At 50.4% G+C, this 26,297-nt stretch overlaps 1 protein-coding gene across 4 annotated transcripts in view; it reads left to right on the forward strand.

The window, feature by feature from the left end:
• Nucleotides 1–21,515, forward strand: part of MPRIP (myosin phosphatase Rho interacting protein) — a 38,176-nt gene extending 16,661 nt beyond the window's left edge. For 2 of the 4 annotated variants that reach the window (XM_026858869.1, XM_026858870.1), the window contains 9 exons: nt 1,675–5,541; nt 8,442–8,589; nt 9,141–9,258; nt 9,974–10,133; nt 10,272–10,391; nt 10,875–10,961; nt 11,642–11,804; nt 12,260–12,345; nt 16,257–21,515. In XM_026858869.1, the coding sequence (XP_026714670.1) occupies nt 1,675–5,541; nt 8,442–8,589; nt 9,141–9,258; nt 9,974–10,133; nt 10,272–10,391; nt 10,875–10,961; nt 11,642–11,804; nt 12,260–12,345; nt 16,257–16,328 (4,821 nt within the window). In that variant the 3' untranslated portion in view covers nt 16,329–21,515. Of the gene's footprint in view, nt 1–1,674; nt 5,542–8,441; nt 8,590–9,140; nt 9,259–9,973; nt 10,134–10,271; nt 10,392–10,874; nt 10,962–11,641; nt 11,805–12,259; nt 12,346–13,512; nt 13,579–16,256 lie in introns of all 4 variants that reach the window. The other 2 variants (XM_026858872.1, XM_026858871.1) reach the window with 2 other exon arrangements.
• The last annotated feature ends 4,782 nt before the right edge of the window (nt 21,516–26,297 follow it).

The raw sequence follows: 26,297 nt of genomic DNA on the forward strand, positions 1-26,297 counted from the left end.
GCTCCAGTCTGATTCTTTTGGGGATTTCTCTCATGTTTCCCTGGGAACAGAAGGATTAAAGTCCTATTGCAGAAGGGAGCAACCCCACCAAACTCTGCCGGGGTGGAGGGAGTGGAATCACTGGGGTGGATTTCTGCAGCCCCAGACTGCAGGCAAACATCACAGCAATTTTTGGACAAAGCCTCTGAATTTCATGTGTCCCCCACTTCCATCATGCCTGATTTTGGAGAGATCCCTACATTACCTCTGGGGAGGGACAATGGAGGACCCTGACTGCTGCCAGCCTGTCCCTCCTGAGCTGCTAAGGAGGGTTTGGTGCACCCCTGGGGCCAATGACCATGACCAGCCCCGTGCGGAGCCCCAAGCACTGCCCTGACATAAAAGATGCTGCACATTCCATAAGGCAGCCGCTGAGAGACCCACCCCGATGCATGTGTCGTGCACCAAAGCCTCTCCGGCCTCATGTAACCCCTCTTTCGCTCTGAGCTTCCTCAGGACGGGGGCCCCCAACTTTGAACCCTACTGGGAGAAACAGCGGAGGCTCCTGCTCCTTGCAAAGGGATTGGAGATGTCCCCCAGCTCCAGTGATGGTGGGTGGGAGGGATCACGTACTAACCTGTCCTGGGCGGATGTTCTTGCATGTTTTTTGGTGTAAAGCATGAAATTTAACTTAACATAACTGAGTGTCACATCTGTGGGCTTTCCTTATCAGCAACCAGAGTACAGCAAGGCAGGCCAAATTCCTAGGCTTAACGCTGTGCTTCTCTTGCCTCTTCCTGTCTGTGTATTTTTTTTTTAAAGATACATAATTTCTGTCGCCTTTTGCATGACTCTCTGTGAGATTTCTCTTTGCATGCTACATTGCTTTGGTTTGAATCTCATAAAGGTTGGTTTCTTTTACTTTACATTCTCATCACACCTTTTCCCCCCCTTCACTTGTTGGGCTTTTTATTTTGTCCTTTGTTGGGTTTTTTTTGCAGGTAGAGAAATTAGATCCTCTCTAGTCTTAAACTTTAGCATAACAACATCTCTTTAATGTGATGAGCAGCCACTAAGTTCTGTTGGGCAGTCACAGAAATGACATCACCACGCCGGCTGTCCTGTCTCCCTGCGTTTGGGTGGGATGTGATGTCATTTGCTGTTGCCTCACTTTCTGTTGTTGCTTTTGGTTGGTAGGACTGTGTTACCTGAACTGTGCACTTTTTGTTTCACAACAAAACAAACAAATGCTAAAAAAGCAGTTCCTTTCTTCTCGACCTGTTCCCATCCCCTCCTCCTTCTCACCGTTCCTGTTTTTCTCTCGTCTGTCCGTGTCTGTTTTACTGCTGGTGTTTCTTTTTCATTGTTTTTTGGTTCTATTTGATTTTGTTTAGTTTTTTTTTTTTACTTTTAGCCTGTTACTGTACAGCTGTTTTGATGTTGTGGTCCATGTTTTCTGTTACTGGATAGCAGTTGTCGCTCATTTAAAAAAAAAAAAAAAAAAAAAAAAAAAAAAGAGTTGGTTAAAACAAACAAAAAAAATTGTGCCAAGAACAAATCATCCCAATTGGAGCATGTGGGTAGCAGCCAAATCGCTGTGAGGAGCTTTTCCATGGCCTGCCTGGCCAGAGGTGTGACACTCAGAAGGGAGAGCCAAGAGTGTTACTAATCTAGTATTTAATCAATTTTTTTAAGACCGAGGTGGCCGCCTCGCCATCAGGTGCCTGGCAGAGGCTCCACAAAGTCAACCAAGACCTCCAAAGCGAGCTGGAAGCCCAATGCCAGCGTCAAGAGCTGATCAATCAGCAGATTCAGTCACTGAAGCGCAGCTACGCTGAGGCCAAGGACGTGATCCGGCACCACGAAGCTGAGATTCAGAGCCTACAGGCGAGGCTCAGTAACGCGGCGGCCGAGCTCTCCATCAAGGAGCAGACCCTGGCCAAGCTCAGGAGTGACCTGAGGAGCGAAAAAGAGAAAGCCAGAGAGCAGCTGGAGGAGTGGCAGCATGGCGAGGCCACGCTCAGCTCCCAGCTGAAGGCCAGCGAGCAGAAGCTGAAGAGCGCAGAGGCTCTGCTCCTGGAGAAGACCCAGGAGCTGCGGGACCTGGAGATGCAGCAGGCTTTGCAGAGGGACCATCAGAAGGAGGTGCAGCGGCTCCAAGACAGGATCGCGGACCTGAGCAGGCAGCTGAATGCTAGCGAGCAAACACGGATCCTCATGGAGGAGAAGCTGCAGAAGAATTACGAGGCTTTGCTGGAGAGCTGCGAGAGGGAAAAGCAGGTTTTAATACGAAGTCTGAAGGAGGTGGAGGATAAGGCCAATGAGTATGAGAACCAGCTGCAAAATAGCGAGCAGCAAATGGAGATTCTGCAGAAGGAGAAACTTAGTGCAAAGTTTGAAGGCAGCGAGCTTGTCCACCAGCTGGAGGAGCAGCTGGTGATGAAGGAGGCCAGCATCCAGAAACTCGCAGAGCACATCAAGGAGCTCGAAAGAGAGAGAGATCAGATCAAATGTCGGTTCCACGAGCTCATGAATCAGGTTGCCGAGTCCGATAATGAAGTTGCAAAGCTGCAAGCAAAGTTGAAAATGGAAGAGACCAACTACCACAATCTGGAGCAATCGTTTGAGGAGGTGTCAGATCAGTTCCAGGGTGTGCAGAAGGTGCTGAAAGAAAAAGAAGAAGAGTTGAGACACGTTAAAGAAATGCACTTGAGAATTGTGGAAAAGAAAGATCAAGATCTCAGTGAGGCTTTGGTTAAAATGGTTGCTTTAGATAGCAGTTTAGAGGAGACTAAAGTAAAGCTAAAGGCCAAGGAGGAGGCTTTAAAAAAATTAGCTAGTGTAGGCACAGGTCCATGTGCTGAGGAGGCAGAAGACCTTGGCCCCAGTCTTGAGGCTGATGAAAGTCACCCATCCCAACTAGGGCAGCTTCCACAAACTCAGGGTGTCCTCCCAGCTCTGACTTATGCACTGAAGGAGGAGGAGGATGAGGTTCTTGAGACCAGCCAGCAGCAAGCAGAGGAATTTGGCTCCCCATCCAAAAGTGTAGAGCTCCAGGACCAAGACTTGGTTCAGAAAGCCTTAGCAAAGCCTGATGTAGGAATCATGGGGTCCAAGAGGCAAAGAATCCGTTTCTCAAGCATCCAGTGCCAAAAATACATCCATCCAGATGGATCCGAGAAAAACTGGACAAGCAGTACCTCTTCAGACACAAGCCAAGACAGGTCGCTGTCTGAAGAAAGCATGTCATCAGAGCCGGCTCTCGGTTACCCGTCGTCGGGGACAAGTGACTCTGAGACCTATCTCTCAATCATCCATTCCCTGGAAACCAAACTTTATATTACGGAGGAAAAACTCAAAGATGTAACGATGAAACTGGAAAGCCAACATGGCCATAATCAGGAGACACTCATTGCCCTCCACCATCAGTGGGCCAGCACAGAGTCTCAGCTGCGGGAACAACTTCAGGCCAGCTTATCCCAAGTCAGTGCTTTGATCTCACAGCTGGAGAGTGAGAGGCAGGAAAAGTTCAAGCTCATAGAAAATCATGTTAACGAGCTGGGAGGTTTCCAAATGAAAAATGATCAAGCACTGACTTGCTTAGAGAAATGTAGAGAGCAACTAAGATCTTTGCCCAAATCAGACAAGGAAAAAGAGGGTGATTTGTTCCTTGTTACTCTGTCCAGCATGGAAACAACCTTATCAAATGCAATCCAAGCCTTGAGAGGGGCGCCAGCCCCATCAGAGTATCAGCAGAGTGAAAGCCTTATCGCGGAAAGCCCCGCTCCAGAAGGAGGTTTTTTGGGAGAAGAGGAGCATGTCTCCAAGGAGCAGCGAGTGGAAATGTTTGACGCCAGCCAGCTGAGGTGGCTTTCTGAGAGAGTGGCATTTGAGGCCTCTCTCATCAACCACATAGCAGAGTCTTTGAAAAATGCAAGCTCTGAGATATCTCGGCTTCTGAGAGAGATCCAGGGAACAGCTGAAGTGGTTTTGTTGGAGCCAGCAGATGTTTCTCATACAGCAGTGGACTTGGCCAGCATCCTATCTAAGAAGCTGCTTCTGGAAGGGGAGTTCTGGAGCCAGGTGGAGGAGCTGAGAGTGCACTTGAGCACCAGAGAAGGGGAAGCCGAGGGCAAAACAGAAACAACAGGTTTGGGCTTTTCTTCATGTTTTCTAAGTGCTGTAGCAGATGCTACTTTGATCAAGGCAGAACTTGGGTTTGTTGCACAGAAAATGAGAGAATCTTTTCATCAGAGATTAAAAACAATCGAAGAAGACCTCCATAATACCAAAACAGCTCTCCAGCAGCATAAATGCATGTTGGAGGAGATCATCAAAGCATACAGGACTCCTGATTTTGACAGAGTTATGCACCATATTTCTGAAGCGCTTGAAATTCAGAAAGATGCTTCAGAAAGAACCCAGATCTCCTGGGACGGGAGCCATCTCCAAATGGTGCCATGTCAGGAGTTAGCCAAGGTGGAGGAGACCGGCAGCCTGCTGGACCGTAGTAGTGAAGCTCTTGTTTCCATTCAGGAAGATCTTGCCCAACAACTAAAGGACAAATCAAATGTTCTGAAGGAGATATCTGTTGCCTTACTCTCTCTGCCTCCTGAGGAGGCAATGAGAGACTGTCAGAAGCTCCTGAAGATATCTCAGAGTCTTTCTTATCATTCGTGCATGGGAGACCTTGAACAGTATTCCTCTTTGTTAGTCCACGATGCAATTGTTCAGGCTCAGGTTTGTTATGCCGCTTGCAAAGTCCGACTGGAGTACGAGAGAGAGATGAAGTCCTACAAGGAGTCCTTACAGAGCATGGACGTGCTCTGCCAAGAGCGCGTGAAGACGGTCTCTCTCCTTCGGGACGAGTACGAAGACTTGCTCAGGAAGCAGCAGGGTGAGTACAGCGAGGTGATCGCCATGCTCGAAAGGGAGAACGCCGATCTCAAAGCCAAGGTGTCTCAGCTTGACAGTCAGCGAAGGCTCTTGGAGGAAGAAGAGCATAAACACAGCAAGAGCTTGAGTGAGTTACAGGGACGGTATGAGGAGGAGATTCGAAATGTGATAGAGCAGCTAAACAGGACGGAGGATGCTCTGAAGGCTGAGAGGACAGAGGGCCTCAACCAGCTGGATGCCATTGTCCGTGACAAGCAGAACATGGAGCAGTATCACCTGGAGCAGATGCAAATGCTGGAGGACAAGTTCCAGGCCAAGATCAAGGAGCTACAGGTCATCCACGGCGAGGAGCTGCAGGCGCTGCAGGAGCACTACAGCCAGAACCTGCAGCGCCTGCAGGAGACCCTGGACGAGTACCAGCGGCAGCACCCGGAGGCATCCCCCGTGGCGGGCCTGGGCGGGGGGGATGCCTGGGTGGCCGGGGAGGAGGGTGGCACCGGGCAGGGCCCCGACGGTGACCTGGACTCCATGCATGGCCTGAGGGAACGAATCCAGGAGCTGGAGGCCCAGATGAACGTCATGAGGGACGAGCTGGAGAACAAGCATCTGGAGGGGAACGCTTCCACCTTGAGGGAAAAATACCAGAAAGACTTTGAAAATTTAAAGGTCTTGATATGTTTAATGCTTTCCGCTTTCTGCTGTTGAGTGTATGGGAGGGTGCATTTGGTCCCAGGCTTTGTTTGCCAAACTGAGGGGTGTCCCCTGAAAAAGCCAGCATGCCGAAGCAAGCCCCAAATCGTTAGAAAGGCCTCTGTAAAGCATGGCGTTTTCCTTTTCCCCATGCTGGGGTATTCTAAATGCATTGCTGAGGGCTTGGGGGGGTTGATTATTGGAGGCAGTCTCTGCGTGTGGAGGGAGAGTTTCAAAGTAGCTTGATAACGTCATACTCTCCTTCAATATAACGTCAATATAATAACGTCATGTTTCTCTTTCCACCTGAGGCGTACATTTTGTTTGTGACTTCCCTTTAAAAGCATTCCTCAACTCTTGTCTTTCCCAGTCTGATCAAATCTCCAGTCTGTCTCTGCTGCCCTCAAGAATGTAGGATGAAATGGAAACAATGCTCTCAAAATGTACGTTCCTGGGGAAAGTAGCTGCAAACAGATGCCAAATTCTGTAGCAGAGCAAAGCTCTGCATGAGGCTGTGAGGAGACCCACCCTGGTGTTGCACACTGGTGAATCTTTACACAACAAAGAGTGCACAGTTAGGGGAAACCCAGGCTAGGTGTAGAAAAACCCACAAGCAATGAAACGCCATCATTCAGATTGCTCCACCAGTCAGACTGTCTGTAAAACTAGCATGAGATGGTAAAAAAACCTCTTGGGCTTTGTGTTTTGCTTTTGATTGGAGAGCGTTCCCAGTCAGGAAGTGGGTTTAGGGCAGTAGAGGACTCTCAGCAGCTCCAGGAGAGGCTTCCAGGTTGAACGGGCAGCGATGCAGGCTGTGTGCAGAGGCCAGGCCGGCAAGGCTTTCATGGAGAAGTTGGCAAATATGTGGGAGAACTTGCTTCCAGCCAAGAGATCCGCAGCACACATTTGGGCTGGGGATAAAGCGTGGCTCAGCTCCAACCAAAAGCTGGTTTTAGCCTGGGGAGAGCAGTAGTTCTGTTGCAGCCCATGAGAGCTGAATTGGGTGTTCAGGGGAGGGAGAACTGCTGGGGAGATCGGAGTGGTGTTCACTGAATGCTATCTGTCTCCTCCATCTCAACCCTGAGGAAGGAAAAGCCCTTCCTGAACCCCCGCTCAGGTCAGTGGGACGGGTAACGCCTTGTTCTGCAAGCCAGGCACCAAACACGGTCACTTGTACCAGGGGATGTTCTTGCTTTGGAAGAAACAAAAAGGCCAGAACCAAAATAGAGGCTGAAAAATAACAGCAAGCAATGAACCTGAGCTCCCACCTGTGTTTTCAACTTCACCCCACCAAAACTTGCAGTTTGCCTGGTGATAAGGCAAGCAGCATCTTCTGGGCAGAGGGCTCCGGGAGGAGAGCAGGGTGAAGAGGCCTTTGTAGGAAGCAGAGGGACAGATGGCAAAACAGAAATTTCCCTTGGTTAGAAAGCTGACCAAGGGATTGCAGACCTGTCCAATTTAATGGTTTAAATGTGGTTGATTCTTCTCTTCTGAACCTGATGGAGAATGTAGAATCAGTAACACAAGATACTGTTTGGTACATGTTCAGATGTCCTGGATTTATAGCAATGCATTTACAATACATTAAATACTGAATCTACATCCAGACCTATGGAGGAGCATTCACCATTTTCCTCCACCATTAGAGGTGTAATGAATCCTGCAAAGCTGCTTCGTGCCACTCTGTAGTCAGCCAAGTCCAGACAGGTTCTGGCACTGAGTTATGAATTTAAAAAAAGCAAAACAAAACAAGGCCGAGAAAGTGAAGAATGCCTCCGAATTAAAACTTGGAGGAAAAAAAAAACCTCAGAGCTGAAAATTGAGAATGAGAGTGGCACAGGTTACAGAGCATTAGACAATGAACTGATGCTGAAGAGTGTAGGTCAGTGGTTGTTAGACTATCATGAGCACTTTTGTCACTGGGGGAGTGAATTTGTTCCCCTTAAATTTCCCATGGAGTCCCAGTGGCTCCTTAGATGGCAGTTCTTGGTTCCCCTGGAAAATACGAGTGTGATTCAAGAGGAAATCCACTGAAATCAGGAAATAAAGCCAGCCTGTAACATCGAGAGGGAGAAAAGCCCGGTGCAGTGCTTGGCATCAGCATTGCCCCAGTTGTCTGACAGGGCTCTTGTGCTGCATCCCTGGTGCATGCCCCTTCCTAGGTCGTGGCTCCAGCCTGCCTGTGGCTTTGCTGTCCTGCCTCTGTCCTGCAGCCATGTGTCCGTCCGGGATCCTGATGCACTTGGTGCAGCGGTCGGGCTGGTGGCTGAGCTGGAAACAGGCTCTGTTATTTATTTATTTATCTGCCTGCAAGGGCAGGAGCAGGGTCTGTGTCTGGGGCAGGAGTGGGCTGGAATTCAGGATTTCATGGCTGGTGAGCCCCCAGAATACTGCTCCCGTGTCCTGGCCGAAGTTCACTCCTAGTAATTCAATTAGCAAATAATAGCCCATGCAGCATTTGAAGCGATACTTGGTTGGGAATTAAGGTCCTGTTGCTGTCACCAGTCATTTGTTTTCCACCCCAGAGGTGGCCACATAAAGTCAGGTATTGAAAAAAAGAGCAGAAGGGGCACATTAGGCTTTTTGTTTGTTTGTTTTTAACATGTATTTGCATTCTCCTGTTGAGTCTGACCCCAGACCTACCCTGTCCTTCCGTTTCACTGGAGCTGTCAGGGGTCGAGGTGACAGAACAAGCCCTGACCTTGCAAGGTCCATCCCTGGCCAGCTCCTCCGTGGTTGGGGAGGGAGAAGATCCCCATGATGGAACCTTGGTGCCAGCCTATCTGCTGGCGTGTGCCTCTGGGCGGACTCAGCACCGCTGTGACACCGGCCTGCGCTCCTGGGCCAACCCCTTCTTCCCCTCATCCCTTTTGCAGGCAACATGTGAAAGGGGCTTTGCAGCCATGGAGGAGACACACCAAAAGAAGATTGAGGACCTGCAGCGACAGCACCAGCGGGAGCTGGAGAAGCTGCGGGAGGAGAAGGACCGCCTGCTGGCAGAGGAAACGGCTGCCACCATTTCAGGTATGGGGACACGCCAGAGGGTCCCCTGCAGTGAGGCAGCTCCGTGTTGAGGGGGACACGGGGATGGTGTTCACTCCAGTATAGAGAAGCAGATCATGAGATGGGATGAGGGCTGGGTGTGGATCACAGGGAGATGAGAAGGGGCTGGTGGGAAAGACTTTTTTGGATGGACATCCATGTGGTCCTTCTCCAGGCTAGGTATTCCCCTGTGCTTGGCTGTAACAGGGTCTGATCCCTTTTCTCATCCATCTCAGAAGGGCATTTAGTCATTCCTGTGGTTAATTTATTGCTTGATTACACATTGAATTGATTCTTCAGTTGTCCCAGGGAGTTTTAAAGCACAGGAAACTACATGTGAATTGGACAGTTGTTTGGGCTTTGCAATACCCCTTTGCCACTTTGCAGCCAGGGCCACAGGGGCTGCAAAGAAGTGGGGACCTCGATGGGATGACTCGTTTCTTGTTCCTTTAAAACAAACCAAAAAAACCTCCAAATAAACCTGCCCTCGGGCAGAGCGGTGCTGGGTGCTAACGCTGTGCCGTCCCATGCAGCCATCGAAGCCATGAAGAACGCACACCGGGAGGAGCTGGAGCGAGAGCTGGAGAAGTCCCAGCGCTCCCAGATCAGCAGCGTCAATGCCGACATCGAGGCCCTCCGAAGGCAATACCTGTAAGACCATCGTTGTCCTTTGTCTGTTGCTGTGTCTCAGAGACCCCTTTCTCCCCTTTGATTTTGGTGGTGGATTAAGGGGCAGACCTGTTGTGGCAGGGACCTCTTGATCCCAACCCAGCTGTGCCCATTGGAGGCTCCTGGTTGCCTGTAACCTTCCAGGGTCCAGGTCAATGTCCCCACACTACCCAAATCCAGCTGGTTTGTGGTCACCAGAAGCATCAGATGTGCAGACACGGTGCTGCTTTTCACACAGCTGCAATGGGAGGATTGCTCAACCAAATCTAACCAGGAGAGAAGAAAGCACTTAGCTTTTTGTGGCAAGGCTGTCCTCATGTGGGAGCCAAGTAAAACAGCCAGGCAGCTTTATGAACCTTGATGCATCTACATAAGGTGCATAGGTATGCAAATACACCCAGTCCCAATTGCCCAGAGCAAACTTGATAGATCTTAGCTCAGTTTTCAGAAACCTGAGGAAGTCTGGCCATTTAACCTCCTAGAGAAAGACCTCCCGTCCCCTTTGGTGCCCAAGCGCCGCTCTGCCAGGAGAAGGAAGGGCTGGCTCGCTCCAGGCTTGAGGTTTTTCCCAAAGGGAGTATGCGAGTCCTCCTCCTCAGTGCTTAGATCCCTGTTGGGTTGTCCCAGGGTGCTGGAGGAAGCGTGGGCATGGGTGGGTGTGTGCAGGGAGGGCACTACCTGGCGTGTGTTTCACCAGGGAGGAGCTGCAGTCGGTGCAGCGGGAGTTGGAGGTGCTTTCGGAGCAGTATTCGCAGAAGTGTTTGGAGAACGCCCACCTGGCGCAGGCGCTGGAGGCTGAGAGGCAGGCCCTCCGCCAGTGCCAGCGGGAAAACCAGGAGCTCAACGCCCACAACCAGGTGAGGGTCCTCACCATGCGCCAGGGTGGGCAAGGGGGGGTGGTGACGGGCTAACAGCCCGATGGGCAGCATGGTGGGCTCTGTACCGAGCTGTGGCCACGCTCCCCCTTCCCACAACAGCTCTCCTCCTCTTCCCAGGAGCTGAATAACCGCCTGGCTGCGGAGATCACGCGATTGCGGACCCTGCTGACCGGGGAGGGCGGGGGAGAGGCTGCTGGATCGCCTCTCACGCAGGGCAAGGATGCCTACGAGCTGGAGGTGAGCTCTGCCACACCGAAGGGGCAGCATCAGTGGGCACAAGGGCCCGTGGGCCCCCGGGAGCATGGCACAGCCATCCTGTCCTCCTTCCATGCATCAGGTCTGCACAGCTGGTCAGCACCGAGCATCATGGGGTGCAGTGGGGCCAGGAGCTTTTAGAATCCTCATCTCACCATGTTGAGCCAGATACCTGCTCTTACTTCTCTAGACCCTGCATGTCCCCTGGGATCCAGTCCACACAAAGTGAGCACAGAAACCGAGGGGTGTGTAGGGAGCACGTCAGTGGTGCAAGCTTGGGCAAGTTCCCAAGAGACCCAGGAATAATTTTCTTGTTGAACCAGCAGCTTTGTGGTGCTGGTGTGGAGCCAGCATGGGGCTGAGCCTCCAGCCCTGGCTCAGTTGTCACTGGGCACAGCAAGTGAACATCTCAGGATCACGTTGCATCTGCTCGGGTACAAACACGAGCTGGTTTTGTTCCCACAGGTCCTGCTGCGGGTCAAAGAATCAGAAATCCAGTACCTGAAGCAGGAGATCAGCTCCCTCAAAGATGAGCTGCAGACAGCACTGAGGGTAATGCCAGGGATGTTTCTGCAAATCCTCCTACAGGCTGTGCTCTGCTCCTGTGTGTGTGTTCTTAGATTTCAGCTCACTTACACCCAGATTTGAAACAATATTTAATTTTTCCTCTGAATGGAAGTCAATATCCATTGTGGTGTCATCAGTAAAGCACTCCATGACCATATCAGCTTAGGATTTACCCCCACAAGGGAGACCGTGTGGGAACATCCCCTTCAGTGTTTTTTCCACATTTCCTGTCACATCAGTGCAAATTTAAATGGCAAAAATAATCAGTGTTAGAGATCTGCCCAGCCTCCCAGCATTGGATCTGGTTTGTTCTGGACAGCCTCTTTGCCAAGGCCATTTCTGGGAATTCTGCTTGAATTCTGTGTCTTTTCTAAAATTAAAAGCCACAGAAGGGTAATCCTGTAACAAAGGGGCTGCATGCACAGGCAGTGCTGTATGCTCGCTGCTGGGCTCACAGCTATCTGCCTGTCTTGAGTTCTGTACTGCTGTTAGACGCAGCTTGAAGAACGTGTGTGAGCTGTGTGCGTTGCCCCAGCTGAGCATTTCTCCCCGCTGCCGGCTCTTCTTCCTTCAGCATTTGCCAAGCTCCTCTTCAGCGGGCTCACAAACTCCTCGGCTCCAGCTGTCTGTCTGACTCCGCTGGGTTGTTCTTGTTCCTTTGCCAGGATAAGAAATACGCCAGCGACAAGTACAAAGACATCTACACGGAGCTGAGCATCGTGAAGGCCAAGGCAGACTGTGATATCAGCAGGTTGAAAGAGCAGCTGAAAGCAGCCACAGAAGCTCAGGGAGAGAAATCCCCTGTGAACACCACTGTATCGGGATATGGTCAGTCCTCCTCCAGCAGCTCTAAAAAACCGTGGGTTTCCCAAGCTAACGTGTAACCTGGCATACAAGCCCTTGTGCAGTAACAGGTCTGAGTGTAGGACTTGGCATGGTGCTTTTTTGCTGTTTCATGCTGCTTCTCACCTCTGCTCCTTGTAGACAGTCTTGCCAGAGCTGCCCTCCCGTGGCAGTTCCTCCTTCCAGCCCACAGATGGGAAACTGATAGGCTTTGAAAGACTTCTGGCATTTTGCAATGGGAAAGTCTCGTGCTACATGCGATGCAGCGGGGCAGAGACACCCCCCCACCCCCCCCACCCCAAAATCCCCTCTGCCCTTAGGGCAGTGCTGCTTGAGTTGGGCTCATTGGAGCTCTTGGGAGGGCAGGAGAGCCCCAGCCCTGCTCCTTGAAGGAAGGTAGTGGGCACCACACTAACACCATTTCTTTTGCTTCTTCCCAGATATTATGAAATCAAAAAGCAACCCTGATTTCTTGAAGAAAGACAGATCCAGTGTTAGTCGGCAACTAAGGAATATCAGGTCAAAGGTGAGCTCAGATCTCCTGCCCTACGTTTGGGGCGTTACTCTCCAGTGGGGGTCCCAGGTGGGAAGAAATAGGTAGGGGAAGAGAAATGAGAATTTCCCAGTTACTAGTGCTAGTCTGGATGGCACTGGGAAGAAGAGCGAGCTTTCAACAGCAAAATGTCTGGCTGTGCAGGCAGGCAGAGCCCACTCCCCCTGCGATGCCCAGCAGGGCACACACACTCCTGACCCTGCTGAGATCAAGGTGTGAGGATGCTCCCCACTTGAAAAAAAAGAATGAAGTCCACCCTCTTCTTTGGTCTTTTACAGGAGGACTCTCCCAGTATTTGCTCCCTGTTTTCAGTTGAAATTTAGGTGGAAATGTGCACATCATTCTAAGCTTTAGTGTTCATCACTGTAAGATTTTTTGGTCTTTATGTGGAATGACGATGCCTTGATCGTGGGCATATTTAACACACACTTTGCTTGTGTGTTAACATGGCACAGATGGCTATGTGTTTCTCTGGCTGTTCTGTACTTGCTGTTGGTCCCAAAGGCCAGTGGTGCTGTGCCAAGCTCTCCTGCTTGGCCTGCTGACAGCCAGAGTTACGTCGTCTTACACACTGGCTGTTCTTGTGGGACCACAGGGATAAAAAGGGCAATTAAAGTCACTCAGAAGTCACTGTTGAACATAGGTCAGTTGGAAGGAAGATCAGCATGGGCAAAACCTGCTTTGCCGCTCACCAGTGGGATACCTGGTGTCTCATGCTGATGTTTGAAGTGGTTGAGACCTTAGGCAGAGCGAGAAGCTGGGCAGGCAGAAGGCTTCCAGCTCGGTGCCCGTGCTGGGGAAACAGTCACCACCCGAGCTCGGGGTGTCTGCACTGCACCGAGTAAACACAGAGAGCACATCTGTGCATTTCAGGGGCAGCCCAGACCTGCTGGGTCAGGTCTGGTGTTGGGTTTCCCTTCACCACTTCAACTCGGACCACTCACAGTGTGGTCCCCAGTGTGTGTTGCTTGGTGGGAAAAGGAGAGGAGAGCAAGCATGGGCTCTGCCTGGGCATGCTGCCTGCTCGCATCGCTGCTGGGGCGGGGGGCTGGGGCTCCGTGAATGCCAATGCATTTAGGATTTATGAGCTTCTTGTTTTTTGTTTTGTTTTTTTCTTTATTTTGCTTTTTCCTTCAACAGTCCGTTATTGAGCAGGTCTCATGGGATAACTGAAATGAACCCGAGTCCAGGTTCCCTGCCACGTAGGTAAACAACCGGCACCCACCAAGCGACGCAGCTGCCCCCTGGAGCAGCCCACTTTTGCATGCACTGCTCACACCTTCATGGCAAACGAGAACCCTTCTTCTCTTAATGACCAACTGGTTTATTTACGGCTAATTATTTCACTGAGGGAGGGGGAAGGGGAGGGGAGAAGTCAGCAGACCCGAGATCCGTGTGACATTCAGTCTCTCTGGCTGTTCCCTGGGGAATATGGCTTTCTCGTCTTCTCGCTCCTCCCACCCTCGCCAACACAGCTAACCAGCACGGAGAAGATTTGGACACAGTGGGGCATGTTTGCTGTGTTGGGAGCACGGGATGCTGAGCGTGCATGCTTGAATGACTCTGCATGCCTCAGACTAAACTTCAGTGACATCCAGGTCTTGTAGGAAAAATAGTTGTCTTGCTGTTAGCCAGGCAGAGGAGTGGGTTGGTGACAGCTATAAATGCATTTCCCACAAAGGCCTGTAACATGAAAATGGTCTCTGTCTCAGCTGCAGAGGGAGTGTCCTAAATTACCTTTATCTAGAATTGCTGCTTCTTCAGGTTGATCCAACAAAAGAGTCCTCCTTGCTCAGTAACCTCCTCCTCCTGCTCTGCAGGCTTCCTCGAGCTCCCCAGTGTCCACCCCGCTGCTCTCTATCCCTTGGCACTGTGCCTTCATCCCACACGCTGGCCTGAGGCTTAGCTCATCCAGCAAAAGGAGGGAGCTGATGGGAAACAAGGCCAATCCTAATGACCCAGATGTCTCCAATAACTGGAGCAATAGTTAATTTACTGACCCATGGTAAAGGCTGAGGTTAGAGTACCTATAGAGGGAGGTTAGAGAAAAGAGGGGAGCTCCTCAGTGTGGTGGCAGAGGGGTGGCTGGAGAACCCCAGGAAGTCTGATGGAGGATCCCTTTATCACAAATTTCATCCTACGTAAGTCTCCCTTCATCAGGCTCCCCTCATCGGCAACTCAGATGGGTTGTGAGACTGCCTAAGGGGTCAACTTGCTGGAATTTGTACCATCAGACAGAATTGTCTTAATGGTTTGTGTTGTCTCCTTCCATCTAATGAGAAATCAGATGTACAAACTGGAATGCCTGAGTTGCTGCCGGTTTAAAGAGGCCCAAAGTAAACTTCCTTTAGGAAGTGTGTGCTCAGAGACTCGCATCCCAAGAGACTTTGCTGCCCGTTGAAAGGAAAGCACTCAGAATTTGTAAATTCAAACCAAAGCATTTCAGTGCTTTCATTTCCAAGCCGTTCTGTATTTGTGGGCCTGTGGGAGGAGAAGCATTTAAAGAAATACAGTAACCATGGAAATCTGCACAACCTCGGGGCAAGTTTATCATGGAGTCCTGCCTTGATAAACACACGTTAAAGAAAACCCAACCCAAAAGTTGAACCTGCTGCTCTGATTGTACAGTCTTCTGGCACCCCAGTCAGGGAAGTAAAAGCAAAAGGGAGATGGCTGCCTGTTAATCGAAGAGGTTTTACATACAGGTCTGTGCCTTTTGAAGCTGCCACAGTGTTCCAGCTGCGGAGTGAGTTCCTTGCTCGCTACAAGGAATCAGCTTGCGGCAGTGGTGAGCTGCAGGGTGCATGCAGGCAGCTGGCTGCCTGCCCCGCAGCGGGTACGGCCCAGCCATCGCTCCGCGGGCCTGGCTCTTGGCTAGGGAGATGTCTGTGTCTTCTCAGCAGCAGCGAGCAGGGACAACTCGCTGGTGCCCTGCTCCCCTGGAGCTCTTGTACCACAACTTCGGGGCTGCAGGAAGAAGGGAAGGCTTTAGGCTTGTGCGTCTCCTCGGGCTAGTTTCAGGTTAAAGCTCTCACACAAGGGACAAGAATTTCCTTTGGGGTTTCTGCCCCTCACATTGCTGTTCTCCTGCGTCCTCAGGTGTAAGCAAAAGATGTCACAAATCCAAGTGATGAGAGCTAGTGGGGTGGGATTTTCTGGTGGCTGGCTGAGTGTTGTGCCTTGAAATCTGGATGCTGCATCTGAATTGGATCAGCCATCAGATCCTGTAGACCTGAAGCTGGCATTTGGCAAGTCTGTTGTCTAATCCTGTGCAGTAGAGGCAGCTTTGGCTTGGGAGAACCCCCAGGCTGGGGTTAGAGAAAGGGTGGGATTGTCTCTGGCAATAAAATCACAGTTTCCAGGGCTGCTTGAGCAAAGCCTACACATTGACCGGAGCCAGGACCGTCCCAGATGGACGCGCGTTCAGCCAGGGCTGCAGTGGCGCGGGGAGGACCAGCATGCAGATCCTGCTCAGCAGCCTGGTGCTTTAGTGTAGCAGATCTGAGCTGAGCTGACCTGCCCAGGGCTCCCACAGTTCCAGAGCTCCGCTTAAATTGTGCCAGCCACTGCTGCCCTGCAGGCTCTGGGGGTCATTTTCCGTGTCGAGCTAATCCCGCTTGCAGCATGGTGTGCCTCATTTGCTTCTGGTACGTCGCCTGGTTCACTCGCAATCTCACCCTCTCTCTAGGCACCATTCACCAGTAACCACCTTCCATAACCGTGTGTTTTCTCTTAGCATGTCCCACTAATCTCTCTGCCAAGGAGGCCATTCTCCCGCTGCCCACGTCTCCTTTGCCTGAGCACCGCCACCCTTTCTGTGTGCCAGACCCCCCCCGCCTCCCGCCCGCCCGTGTCCGACGTTCTCTGTCTTTTGTCTCTCTCAGAGTCTGAAGGAAGGCCTGACTGTGCAAGAACGCCTGAAGCTTTTTGAATCCAGGGACTTGAAGAAAGACTAGTTCTCCCCGCTCCGCTTGACCACGCGCACCTCCCAGCTTGAGGCAGCACAGCACCAGCACCGTTTGTCTCTCGTTCCTTACGACTGTCCTTGCTGTCGTTCGTCTTGACGCCCCCAATGGGACCCGGCGCCGTGGTGGTGGTGGTGCCCCCCCCTGCTGCCCCCTCGCCTCCCCAGCTCCTTTCCCTGCTTGTGAGACGCTCCAGAGACTCTGAGAGGGAGAGGAAGGGATTGGGGTGGGGTGTTTTTTTCCCCTCTCTTCAGCGCTTTGTAGGAGAATCCTTCCTTTACTGTAAACCATTACACTAAGTGTCAGTATTAAGGCTCAGTAGCCTGTTAATAAGCTAGCTCTGTCATACCAACCGTTTTGGTATGCAGGCAGGGCCTGGGTGGTATCGGCCATACCGAGCTCTTACTGCTGTCAAGAGACCCAGTGCTCAGAGCACGCCAGGAGCCTAATCTAACCATTGATCTCGATTGCATTACTTGCACCTACAAGGGGGGAAAGCCCGGGGGAAGATTTTGGGGAGCGCAAGTCCGTGCTGGCATACACAGCCTGGAGGTACAACACTGACATCCCGCTGGAGAAGGATGCAAGAAATGATTCTCCTGCCCCGTGACTGTGCCGTATCCTGAATGTAGGCGATACTGAAGCCCGGTGAGCTTTGGTGGCTGCCCAGGTGGTTATGGATAGGGAGCTGCAGATACTCAATGTGCACCGTCGAGTCTGCCCCATCGGCGTGTCTTTGCCTCCTGTCTCACTGGTGGTCGCAGTCGGTGTTTCAGGGGCCAAGCTGTAAGATCATTTTCTTGCCTCTGTTAGATCAAGCCCAGCACTCTTTTTTTTTTTTTTTTGATTGAGTCCCGTGTATCCCAGGGTCTGTGCGCATGTGAAACTCCCTTTTCCTAGTCAAAGGAAAGTAGAGTAGAAAGTAGAGCCAATATTGACTGAAAATGCACAGTGCTCAATGCATATAATGCTCCTTTTTTATCAGCTTCTTGAATTCAACTCTTCTTGTCAGCAGGGCAGCTCCTATTTTAATTCTTTAATCTTTTCCTGAAATAAAAGTCTCAAAACCAGTATGTGCTTCAGATCTTCTCAGTCCTAATAGCTTTTGTATTTAAAGCATACAATTTAGCACTGTGAGGCCGATCAATGGATACAAGCTCAAAGTGAGTCGAGGGAGCTGGTAACATTAGATGCAGCACACAGCCAGCCGAGCAGTCTTCCTAGAAGCCTACGCTGCTTTGCAGTGGGGCTGCCCGGGCATGGTGGCTTCATCCCAGGCTAAATTTCAAGATGCCACCGGTAAAGATGCCAGGTCTTGCCTCACTGATAGCTCTGGCCGGGAGCAGGGCTGAAGCAGTGCTCTGGTGTGTTGGTTTCCCAGCGCCATTTAGCTGCCGAGCGGCCCGTATCACTTTGGGCTGTGCTATTAAAGATATGCCCTAGCCTTCACGTGGAGCAAAGCTTCCTCTTGTCTTTCAAGTGCTTAACACGTGGTTGAAGCAGGCAGCTCAGTGTGCTTTCCTGGCTGATTTTTGGGCTGTTAGGCAGGCAGTACAATCACAGCCCTCCAAGCAAACTCTTGCTGCAGCTCCGGAGCGGTGAGCACCACAGGGCTGGTGACAGCCATCTCCAATCCTGCCAGGTTGGATCACGGCAGGTGCTGAGAGTTCACCCTCATCCTCTCTCTGAGCAGCAAGTCTCTGTTTCAGCCCCCAGACCCTCAGCAGGAGACGGCATCATCTAACCAGTGTCAAGGCTCTCATCCAGCTTGTGTGGCCTTGCCGTGGCCACGTGCTCAGTTTGACACCTCCCAGGGCACTCGCAGCAGCGCACAGCAGCGAGCCGGTCCTGCCTGTAGGAGCCTCACTTGTCCCCAGTCAAGATGCCAGCGCCGTGCAGCGGGCAGAGCCCGTGCGGGGACGCTTTCCCACTGCGATGCTCTGTAATCTGTGCCTGGATGTACATGGAAGCCCTGGAGATAAGATCAGGGTAGGAAAAATGCTCAACTGGATACAAAGTCTTTCCCTTTGTGCCCTCTATGATAGTTCGATGTGCAGCCACTCGCCCTAATCTGAGCTCACAGTAGCACTTTCTGTAATCTTGAGTTTTGGAGGACCCAGGAGCCTTCCCAGCCATGCCCCACCTGGATCAACCATCAGTCACTCCCGGAGACTCCGTGTTGCTCCTTGCACTGCATTTGCTTCCACCCATCAGTCAGCAGCTGCCTTAGTCCTCTCATCCCACAGTGGAGGAATGTGGCCTGTGTGCCCAAAGCTGCTCACCATCAGCCTCTCGCCTGCCGGATGGGAGTCCAAACTGCAGAGCCCAAAGTGGAAATGGTCACCTTAGCACTGTCCTGGGGCTGTGGAAATAACTGCCCTCGCCACTCTGAGCTAGCTAAGGGCCATCTCAAGCATAGACTGTTGTTGATAAACCCATGTATGTTGGTAATGCTTAGCAGTGGCTTTTTATAGCCTTGGTGTGGGGTTCTGCTTCCCTTCCAGCTGAGGAGATCCAGATGCAGCTCTCCTTGTTTGTCTTCCCAGATTCAGCCTTCTCCAGATCAGTTGTGCATGTGTTGTGCTTAGAAGAAGTCCACATCTGGAAGAAGAGGGTCCTTCGTTACTAGTCACATACGAGGTTTCACTCTCCCTGCTGGCATCTTGCACTTGACTGAAGTGAGAGGTCTGGGTCTCTGGTATAACCTCACAGTTGGGTGAGCGGGGCGAGTTCAGGTCCCCATGCTCACAGCAGCTGGCAATGTGGCACTTCAGTGACATCTCTGAGCAGTTAAAGGCAGTCTTTAAGGTAAAGCAGGGACACCAATGCCTGCCAAGCAGAGTAGATTGCAGGACAGAGAAGTCAGTGCTGTGGTCCAGGTTCATCTTAATTCGGGCCATTGACATAGCACTGAGGGATCTGGTGGAGTTGAGAACTGTCAGTGTTAGGTTAATGGTTAGACTAGGTGATCTTCAAGGCCTTTTCCAACCTAGGAAATTCCAACCTGTGATTCTGTGATTAGGTTTATGTTGTGTATGTGCCTTTCTAACTGCATCAGGAGATGCTTACCTGGCCCAGGTGGGTGGCTTGGTCCCATCCGAAGTCACCTGCCCAACTCTCTGCAGGGATAACCTTTACACTCCATCCTGGGCTGCTCTGGATGAGCTCTGCTCTCTGGCAGCCGTGATCTCCTGGCAGAGGTCTCAGGACACACCATTAGGATGGCATGTAGGCCTTGTCACTGGCATTGCTCTTTCTTTACAAGACATCACTGGCTCCAGGAGGATGCCCTCTTCCTCCTCCTCCTCTTCTCTCCAGACATAGAGTGGGACTTTGTCCTTTTTAGCCAGCCGAGCAGAACATGCACTGCTCTCCTTCTCGACATGTGGACCCTGCCCTTTCTTACATCCCCCAGCAAATCCTGCTTTTTCTCTGCATACTTCATTTGCTCAGGAGCACTTATTTTAAGTGTGAAGACTAGAAGTTATGTACCTTACATTGACACATTGGTGGTGTGGCGGACACAAGATGAACCTTTCTGCTACAGGATCATGCCACTGAGCATCTTGAGGCTCCCCATGCAGGGATGTTTTCTGCTCTATGCTTGCTCATACCAAGAAATCTTCTCTTGCAGATCAGTGTCCTGCCTGGCACTAGGTATTGAGCCTAGTGAGTAAGAGTACTTGATTTCTTCGCCAGTGCTCCTGCTTTGAGCCTTATTTCTTAACATAGAGAACAGCTGGGTAAGTGGAGGGCACACGTGGAGCGATCAGGTGGGGATCACCCCCAGTGTTTGACTCAGCATGTGTAAATACATTAATTCTTAAAAAAAAAAAAAAAGTGAGGATGGGTAGAAAGGCACTGCAGTGTGTTGGCAAAGGTGGCAGCACTTTGGTGGTGGACAATGCAGGAAGGCAGAAGAATGTGCGAAAAAAATGCAGCGGCACAGGGAGCTGTGCAAAGTGTGTGGGTGCTGAAGGCAGGGAGGGTCCGGAGAAGAGCTTTCTGCTTGTGCTCAGGCCCTGAACTGCCCGGCAAAGAGGGGGACTGTTGTTATTTATACACATATAAAAATATACTGATGTTTAGTGGGGGAAATAATCACCCAGGAACGCTTGTATGGCTCTTGCTTCTTTCTTGTAGACATGCCCATATGCCAAGCAAGGGATCATCTATAACTTCAGGGCCACTTGTGTCAATTCTTCACTCGAGGCAACACAGACGGTATTTTGCATCCCTTCCGTGAGGCCCTGACAGGGGATCCAGCACCAAGGAATGAAGCTGGATTTTCTTCTCTCTTTCCTCTAGTTTGTTTTTACCTTACTGAACAGAAAATGTGAGTCCTCGCATCACCCTCTTTTCTGGGCTCCGTGAAACATCTCTAAAAGAATTTGACGAGGTTTGCTGGGACTGCTGTCTGAACAGGGTCAGAGCCAGGGGATCAGCTGCTCAGAAATTTGCTTTTGGGGAACTTCTATTTAATATATATTGGCCAGCTTGTCTGGACCGTCAAATAGCTGAGAAAACCAAGACAGGCATGTTTGCTGGGGAAAAAAACCTGGCACTAACTACAGGTATAGCTGAAGCAAAATGTATTAGGTGGCAGGAGGACAGGCACAGGGAACACAGCAGTGCCTAACAAGCCAAATCAATTAATCTTGATGAATTTTGTGGGTTAAAAATATTTATCGCTAAACAAAGGGATCTTTTATGACCATAGTGGTGGTGGTGGTCTCATATACTGTAGCTTGAAGGAGCAGCCGTCTTCCACTGGGCAGTTGGGCTCCTTTGAAAATGAAAACAGAGAACCTGTCTCTGCCATACAGAAGGTGCATCTGGGGCTGAGCAGTGGCCTCGGCATCGTCAGGATGAGCCTCAGCCTTTGGGGCAGCACTTCACCAGGTGGGAACACTGTACACAGTGTCTTATGGCAGTAGCGATGAGTTCAGGGGGTCACAAAGAAGAGGAGGAGGAGGAGGAGGAGGAGGGAAGGTGCTGTGGTATGCAGGCAGCTTCAGGCTGCGCTTCAGGCTCTGCTCTGTTTGCAGTCTGGCAACTATCTGAGCATTACCGCAGAGCAAAAGGCATCACCTGCCTTTACGTGAAAGGAAGAGAACTTGGAGCACCAATGACCAAGCCTAAAATTGAAGTATTTCTGCAGAGAGCAGTGCTTTTTTTTTTTTTTAAAAAAAAAAAAAGCCACCTGGAGAGCTTTTTCCTTAGATATCCTATTGCTTCTTCCTTCTCCAGGCTCCATCCATCTTCCCAGATAAGTCAGTGGCTATTTAAATTAGTGTGTGCAGAAGGGACAAAAAGCATGGGGAGGAGAGGGCGAGCTCCCCGCCTGCACTTCCACAGTCCGGCTGCATCGTGCCACTGCCCGGCGCAGCACGGCCCCGGCCGTGGGCTCGCGAGGCCGTGCAGCTCTCCCACGCAGACACTCGCCAGGCACCGTCTGCACGTGGCCCGACAGGCAGTGCAAGCTGCTGCCTTTTACACAGTTCTACACTAGCAATAGCACTGAAACGTGAGGTCTAGGGAAAGTCAAGTGAAACCAAGGTGCGGACACAGACACTTCCTAGTTGGCTCCGAGTAATTTTTTTTCCTCCTGCATAAGGTTTTCCCACCATTTGCACCGTCTCCCCTGAAACAAGACTGAATCTCTTTAAATATGACCTTTCCTTTGCCCACATATAAAAAAAATAAGGAAATCGTGGTCATTTGCTTCAAAACCAGAATTGTGTGCGGACTTGCAAACCAGAAGTCTTTTTTTTCTTCCTGTAACAGAGGTGGGTGGGACTGTGTTACCAGTGCTGCCCCCCCCAGCATTGTAAGATGTGTCACTTTTGTACCATCTCTATACCTGATTGCACTTCCACTAGACAGTTGCATTTTTTTCATGGTTCAGATACAGTACTTAGTTTGTTGTGAACACTCAAGCACATGCACGCTCAGTGTAGCTTGCCTTTCCTCTGTAATTTTTTCCATTTTTTTTAGGAAAAAAAAAAGCTTTGTTATTCTTCTCTTTTAAAAAAGTAATTTAAAACCTGTATAGCACTCAAAGCACGCAATGTAAATATTTATTACTCAAATTAGCGGAGGGTTCTCTTTTGTGACTTAAGTTGTGGTTTTGATTTTTAAATCTTGTCCTAACACAGATGTCCCAGGCGCAGGTTGGGAGAGGAGCGCCAAGTGTAATGTGTCCAATCTGCCCCATCTACCCCGATAAACTGTTTGTTTGGTTTTGATGACTGTTATAAATATCTTTTCAAAACTTTTCTGCTGACCTGTACCTTTAGTTTTGAGGATACCTGTCCAAAGATTCTGTACAGTCTGTTTGAGAACCGTAACCTTACTATGCTATAAACCTGCTTGGGTTTTGTTTTTTTTTTTTCCATTCGGAGAACTCAGTAGTGTTGTATTTGGTAGGGGCACTAACACCGTGTGTGTGCAGACTGTTACCCATCGTTACACAGAGTAGCAGCAACTACTGGGTGACAGAGCACCCCCGGCTCTCCTTGCACTGTAGTTTCGGGCTGTTGCAGCGAGCCGCTGGCTCTGGGAGACACCGGTGTCATGCTGTAACTCGCTCGTGCAGCACATCCAAGACACTCTTGGACTTTACAAGGGACTGACAGACCCCACTGTACACACACATCCTACAGCAGCACTGCAACTTACACTGTGTAACTTCAAACATAACCATGTAGTTACTACTGAGTTGAACTTAAGTGAGCCTGTAGTACAAACCGTTTCTTACAAGAGGACACAAACGTGCTGCTGCAGGAGTGGGGGGCAGCAGGCTGGCAACGATGTGGGTGCCAGCCCCAGCGGTTCACCCTGCCTCAGTCTGAGACTACGAAAAGAAACCGAGGGCGTGGGATTTACAGGCAGAAACCTGATGCACCAGACAAGTTGGTACCAACTGAACGAAGCCAGCTGGCCATGAACTCCTAAATAATGAGTGCAATTCCAATTATTTTCTTCATGCTTTCTTCACACACTGCCTGTGTGCAGGATTGACAAGAACATTCGCTCTTTGTTCTAAATTAGAGACAGCAAAGTGTGACATAAAATACAAAAGATTACGGTAAGTAGGAAGCAGATACAAATGCGCAGCATTTGACCTGTGTCCACCCTCCTGGGACCTGGAGTTCTGGATGACTTGAGATTTTTAAGATTCATTTATTCAAAAGGATGAAGTTTGGGGAGAGAGAAGGAAAGCTCTGCAAGTCCACGGGTGGTAGCTGAACCGGCACTGGTCGTTTGGGTACTACTGGTCAGTCTTCCTCCACTGTCCTAATGCGAGCACAGCTCTTCCTCCACCGTCTGAGCACAACTCTAACCGACGACCGCCCCGTCGCCAAAGGGGACTCGTTCCGGGTTAAAACCACGCACACGCCATGCTCTTATCACCTCCCTCTGGAAACGACCGGAAGGAATGGTGAGTCCTGAGGACACAGGAGTGATTTCCCAGCTTCTGCAACGCTGTGTCGCAGTGGCCACCCCTCCACCACCGCCCTGGGACGTGGCCCAACGGCAGAGCAGCAGCGGAGCCGGGATGCTGCAGCCTGGCGGCTCCTGGAGATCCCCGCGGCTCAAACCCAGCAAGGATGGCAGCGGGGCAGAGACGCACAGTTGTCCTCGAGCCCTGTTCATCCATAGGGCAAACAGCCTCTTTCCAGGGGCATTTTCCACAGATTAGTTTGGGAAATAATGTCTCCCACGTGATATTTCCCCTCTGCCATGGGGAACGGGCGTTGGCAGCTCCTGTTTCTCAGTATGTGTGCTCCTCTCCTTCCCTTCTCCCTTCCTCTCATTTATTTCAGCGTGTTTTTAAGAGCCACTGTTCCAAATCAACTGCTCGCTGTAATAGAAACGTCACTTTTTCTCACAGTATTTATTCCTTACAAAATCTTGTGTGACATGCTAGGTTCCCATGGATGTAGCTGATCATTTTTATTTTGTAAATATAATTACCTAACTTTACATTAACTATATCGTAATAAACTATTTTTGCACCACCCTTTGCATGCTGCGTAGTGAGGTTTTTCTTTCAAAAAGGGCACTACTACAGAAAGAATAGAGCAGAGGCCAGAGCCTGAAAACGAGCTGTTTGCTTTTACAGTCACACTTCACAAAACACAACAGGCAGCATTTTAATAGCAATAACGTGTTCAGAGTACTAATGCTGCTGAAGGGGGTTTACTAGAGAATGTGGCTTCTCCCACAGTTGCTACTCTCCAGATAACAGTAATGCTTTTTCCCCCCAGACCCATGCAAACTTCCTCAAACAGAACAGATCTGCAATCTGCTGATGTTCCTCCATGTAACCTAAATAACTCCTAAAGATCTACAGGAATTTCTAATGATTTGGATCTTTGGAACAACCAACCCCCAAGGACTGCCCAGAGGGCAAAAACCAGAAGATGATGTTGAGCTTTTCTGTGAAAATGGTTTATTCAGTAATGACAAACACAGCACTATTGCATCAAGCAAAACTGGTAACAAAACGTTAAGAACTTTTTTCATTTAGAGTTGTTGAGGCACTTTATATCCACTGTAAAATAATTCTTAACACAGACACTCGTTGTTAAATTCATAAGTTTACACCCATCTCTGTTCTACCCTGAGCTGTAGGGAAAAGTTCTTACCTCCCTCCCCTTGCTATTCCCTCACTGTCCCCACCGTGCTGCTGCCAACACAGGCGGTCACCAAAGTCACCAAACCTGACCAGGACACAGTGTCCCCACCAGAGTGAACTGGGGTCTCCTTCCACCACTCCACTCTGAAGTCAGTGACCAAACTCGAGCCTCATCTGCTCTCAAGATCATGTGAGCCCAAAGAACAGTTTCTCTCATTTCTCTGCAAACTTCCGTACACTTGTTTGCTGGAAGAGAAGCTGTCATCAGCATCTGTTCTGATGCTTTTAGGCTGGAGCTCTGCTAATCTTAAACCAAAGGAAATGCGTACAAAATCAAAACATCTAATTTCTGCCTTCTTACTTCCCACAGATTTCCTTTTACAAACTTTCAACAATTAAAGCCAACAAGAAACGTAACTAAGGTGCTTAATCTCTCTATATTAAGTCTAGCTTTGCTGTAACCCTCTTAACTCTTCCTTCAGAGTTACTGGCATAGAGAAGCCATTGGGTTACAATACAAGCCATTCTGCTGTATCCCAAGTGGGAAAATGTCCATTTCACCACCGAAACACCTACCCAGCGCTGTATCCAGCACTGTCTGAACATACCTTGTCTGCACCGGGGCATGGCAACAAGCCTGCCTGTAGTTTTAAGCTCTATAAATGCATAGCTGTCACAGCTATGCTCACAAAACTCAGCAAACGTTGGGTCAGTCCCATTCCCGCAGCAAGGGACCGGTGGCACTTTAGAGTAGAAAGCACTTTGTTTCTCCAGAGGAGCTTACCTAAATTACACCCAGATGGATAATACAATGATGTCTGTATACAAAGTTCATGAATGTTATCTGTCAAGTACTCTGCCAGCTCTGGGAGGCAGCTCAGTCATTTATTGTCTTTGGAAAAAAATTTGTAGCTGATGGGGTTGTACTCTTCCCAAATCCTTTCAAACTCATCCAGGAAAAGCTTCACATACTCAGCATCTTCCACGACCAGCACGTTCTCCCGGTTGTTCTGGATAGCTTGGGTGGTCCAGTTGAGGGAACCTGTGATGACCATCCTCCTGTCCACGATAGCGAACTTGTGGTGCATGTACCCGTCCTCCTGGTCATGGCGCACCTGGATCCCTACAGAGACATAACCACTGCTTCAGCGGTAACCGAAGCACTCACCTGGGGGCCTGAGCGCCCGGCCGTGCGCTGCCCGCGGAGGCCCCTCGCTGAGGGGGGGCCGCCTCACCGGCGTGCCGGAGGAGGCCGATCTGGGAGCCCCGCAGCCCCATGTACTGCGCGTCGGTGACGATGCGGACGCGGACGCCGC

The sequence above is a fragment of the Athene cunicularia genome (assembly GCF_003259725.1).
Source record: "Athene cunicularia isolate RWA chromosome 14 unlocalized genomic scaffold, athCun1 chr14_part1, whole genome shotgun sequence".
NCBI classification, from domain to species: domain Eukaryota; kingdom Metazoa; phylum Chordata; class Aves; order Strigiformes; family Strigidae; genus Athene; species Athene cunicularia.